Source organism: Pteropus vampyrus, unplaced genomic scaffold (assembly GCF_000151845.1).
Source record: "Pteropus vampyrus isolate Shadow unplaced genomic scaffold, Pvam_2.0 Scaffold93, whole genome shotgun sequence".
In the NCBI taxonomy this organism is placed as follows: domain Eukaryota; kingdom Metazoa; phylum Chordata; class Mammalia; order Chiroptera; family Pteropodidae; genus Pteropus; species Pteropus vampyrus.
In genome coordinates this window covers 664,097-668,466 of record NW_011888874.1, presented here as the reverse complement: position 1 = coordinate 668,466, position 4,370 = coordinate 664,097, and the positions used below count along the sequence as shown (strand labels likewise).

General features: G+C 46.4%; 1 protein-coding gene across 1 annotated transcript in view; it reads right to left on the bottom strand.

The window, feature by feature from the left end:
- DNER (delta/notch like EGF repeat containing) overlaps positions 1-4,370 on the bottom strand; it is a 177,785-nt gene that overhangs the window by 11,896 nt on the left and 161,519 nt on the right. Inside the window, exon 11 of the mRNA XM_023532936.1 lies at positions 4,091-4,222. Within this exon, the coding sequence (XP_023388704.1) occupies positions 4,091-4,222 (132 nt within the window). The remainder of the gene's footprint in view (positions 1-4,090; positions 4,223-4,370) is intronic.

Here is a 4,370-nt window from a genome sequence, read left to right as displayed (position 1 = left end):
AGACTGTAAGAACAAGTAGCAGAGAATTAAAATTTTACCAGGGTTGTTAGTTAATTTCCAGAATTTAGGGTTTGCATTTGCCTCTGAATATGTATAAAACACCACAGCTACTTGAATGATCCTCTTAGGATAGTTCTGCATTAATCTTCTTGATGGTTTTAATAAATCTTTGTGGTCTACTCAATTTCCGCTTCTTACTAGAAGCCAAATAATAACTCTAGAGAGGCAAATTTCTAAGAAACATCCGTTATCGAGGTAAACACTGGGCATAGGACGTAGCCATGGAGCCACTAAAATGGTATGTGAATCCCACTGAGCCTCAGAATCTCTAGGGATGGCTAATGAAAAAGTGATTCATTTCCCTGCGCAGCACCCTGCACAGGCGAGGGCTTAGTTTTCTGGATGTGTATGAACTCTAAGTGTGTATTTGTGAGTGTCCCACATATATTTTATGCTGAATTTCTCTTTCCTTGTGCACTAGGAAACATTCCGTGGTGTTTTGTAAGGGAAAAGGCAAAATGAAGTATCTGCCTGATTATATTTGCGCTTCCTGGCAGAGTATGATACTGCTTTGACGGTGGATCCTCTAATTCTAAAGCTAGAAGGAAGAACACTAAACATTTCATTTTATGGGTGATGAAACGGAGCTCTAAAAATGAATTCTCCTTCCTCCCCTCTTGCGGTTGGTCAGGTGGCGGGAGCCTCAGGCCTGGAACTGTTTCCTGTTCTTGAGAACAGCATTCATTCTACTTACCACATCCTGCGCCTTTCATTGGTTTGTCATGTTTATGCAAATACTCATCATAATGATTAAGATGGTGCTGTAACAGGAAACACTGTTTCTAAATCATACCACAAGATTACAGTGTTTAAGGACCCACGGGAAGAAGAAACGAGACATTCCTGGTAGGGTGCTCTAGTGGGCAGAAGCCTCGTCTCCCAGGGTCGAACATGTCCTGGTTTTCAGAATCTGTGTGTTACCGTACACGGAAAAAGGGCCTTTGCAGGTGTGATTAAATTAAGGGTTTGTGGGTGGAGGGATTATCCTGGATTATCCAGGTGGGCCCAATGTTATCACAAGAGTCCATGTAAGGTAAGCGAAAGAGAGAAGCATGAGAGCTGAGAGATGAAGGTGTACGAATGGGAGCAGAGGTCGGCACGATGTGACAGCTGGCTCTGAGGACAGAGGAGGGGAATGTGGACAGCCCCTAGAAGTTGGAGAAGGCAAGGAAAAAGATTCTTCTTTAGACAGCCCTGCTGCTGGCCCCAGTGAGACCCATTTTGGACTCCAGTCCTCCAGAATTAGAAGATGATAAATTTGTGTTGTTGTTTCAAGCCATTAAATTTGTGGTAACGTGCAGTAGGAAATTAATACGGGTGGCCGGGGAAGGTATCTGAGAAAGTGCCATTTAAGCTGAAACCTAGACGCTGAGAAGATAGGTGTGCTAAAATCGAAAGCAAGAGAGTTCTAGGCATATGGAATAGTACAGGCAAAGGCCCTGAAGGCAGGAATGAACTTGACCTGTACGAGGAAGAGAAGGAAGGAAAACGCGGCTAAAGCAGAGTGAGTAAGAAAAGGAGGCAGGCGACGTGGCCTCTGGAGGCAGAGGTCGGGCCCATGCAAGGCTCCCATGCTGCCTTTGACAGCTCAGCAGGTGCATGGGCCAGGTCTCCCTCTCTTCTCCGTGCACATCTGACCTTCCCTGACCTGACCTTACACCATCCAGGGAGCCTCTTCTTGGTTGCTGGACACTTCGGAAGCTCACAGATGCCCACGGGGTTAAAAAGGGACCTCAGAGGCCACAGGTCCCGTGGCTCTACATGGCTGGAGGCCTCTTACATCTTCCTTGTCTGCTGACAGGCCAGACTCTGCTTATAATGCTGGTCCTTGGATCCATTCCATGTGATTCAGATCCAATTCTCTAGACACGGGCCACTGACTCCAGCTACACTTCACTGGAAACTTCCATGCATGTTCTCCATCGTTACACTCAGGTCAAGGGTGGAAGCATCCAGCACTGTGAGCCTAATCTGTGATGACATTTATTTCAATACGTTGGCTTCATGGAGAGAGGCAAATGAGATCATCAGGTGGAAATCGCTGTTCTGGGCAAACAGAGAGCCCAAGCGTGGACCAAGATGTGCCATCACCCTCGGCCGCTCAGGGTGGCCCATGCCCTGCAGATGCACTGTCTAAAAAGACAATTGCAAAGTTTCACCTCCCCGGGCATAGCTCATAGTATAGGAGCTACAATAGTGTGGAAAGAAAGAGAGAGGTCAACTGGCATTTATTTAGTGCCTACTGCATAGCAGAAATACGCACATATTTGCCTCCTTTAATCCTCACAGCCACCCTCCTGTCACCATTTTACAAGTGCGAAAGACGAGGTTCCAAGAGTTAAATTTGCTTGTACAGGTCACATAGCTAGAATATGTAGCCAACTTTTATCCTTTTTATTATTTCATCCTTGTGTGTCCTTTTACTTATACTATCATCGTTGGAAGTAAAATTTAGATTTTTTTATAATTATAGAATTTTATCTCAGAACTTCCTGAAGGTATTCTGTGTGCCCCTGACTTCTCCACACTCTCTTACATACTTATTTTCACAACTAAGATTTAAAAGCTATAAATTAGATATTCTGCCCCAAGGTGCAAAATTTGTCATTTCACAATATTACCAATTTTTAGAATGAAAACTGGTCCCGTTTTATGGCTAAGTACACTGAGACACAGCACAACAAAGTACAGCCACATGGGAGTACCAAGGCCAGGGTGGGAAGTAAGATCCTACTAACCCAAGTCTGCAGCCTTTCCCACCAAAGACCCTGCCAGACTGGACTTAACATCCTACACCGACTTTAGTCTTCGCGTCCTACACATCACAGCCCTTAGCATCCCTTCCTTCCTCTTTCTTCAACAAGGGAGTGTTTCTCACTCATCTTCAGCAAGGACAGTGGGTCCGAGGACCATTCTGCGTAGGAGCATTTGAGGAGGCTGAGGAGGAGGAGGCCTTAAAACCTTCTTCCCTCTCAACCTCTGAGTCAAGAGCAAAGACGAAGCGTGAGCAGAGAAGAGGCCAAATAGCACCTTCGTTATTGGTCAAGTTGAAGATGGAGAATCTGGTCCATATCTGCGGATAAGGCTTCCTAATACTAACCACCTCCGCCTCAGACGCACACTAAGAATCAGACGAGCCCATCCAGCCACAGTCAGTGTGGACCAAGAGTGAGAGGCCCGCTCCTGAAACATGTCATGGAGCGGAGGCAGCCGACAGGCCAGCTCAGCAGGAGACAGACAGACAGGGCCATGTAGACATACCTTCCCCCTGTGAAACTCTAGGCAGATGAGCTGTCTTGACCCAATGAAGAGTAGGGGAGGGGGTGAGAGGCCCCAGGAGGGAGCTCATGAAAGATCCAACTGCCCCGACTAAATTCAATTAGAAGGAAACACTGTCCAAAGGCGAATTCTTAGCAATTTACAAGACAACCGAAAACCTGATTCCATGTCATTTCTCATTTTCACCTCGACCCTAGTAGATACACTGTTTGAAGGTATAAAATCTTGATTCTGACATTTCAAACTTCTGTGCTCATCTTTAGAGAACACTCAGCTCTCAGCAGCTCAAAACGTTTTTCAAATTTTCTTTTATGCTCATGCTCACTGGACTCTTCTCCAGACATCTGATGGAACCTAATACATTTGCAGACACTTCAAGACAGAAACGCAAGGTGAATTTACATTCAGCGTGTTTTTTTTTTTTTTTATGTTTTCAACACAGAGACTCTATTTTGTGACACGATCCTAATGTTCTCGGTTTAGCACGTTTTTGGCTGTTGGGCGGCACTGAACTCTGGATGACATCTGCATGTCCTCGTCTCAGTGGAAATGCTGAATTCAGACTCAGGAAGGAGTGCGAGTGGCATAATACGGTGAGCAAAAAATATGACACTAGGATCTGGGAGGCGTGGTGACTCAGGAGATCCCTCTGGGCCTCACTGCCTCATCTGGCGGGACATGGTCGGTCCCTCTTCTCGATGAATGAAAATGTGAGGCTGAATGACAGCAGCTGAGCGGCAGAAATACTTACGGATTTCACAGTTTGCTCCCACCCAGCCGTGTGGGCAGTGGCAGGTATAACCATTGGACTGGTCCAGGCAGGTGCCGGCATGGTGGCAGGGGTTACTGTCACATTCGTTGATGTCAATGTCACACTCTTCGCCTAAAGAGAGAAAGAAAAGTGGCCGTGAGGCAGCTAGGTGCACCAGGGGCTCTGTCACCCACCACTTCTCTGGCAAAGCAAAGATGGGAGGCTGGGGTCATGATCTCTAGCGATGGAACACGATTCGCCGTTTGCATAAAGCACAGAA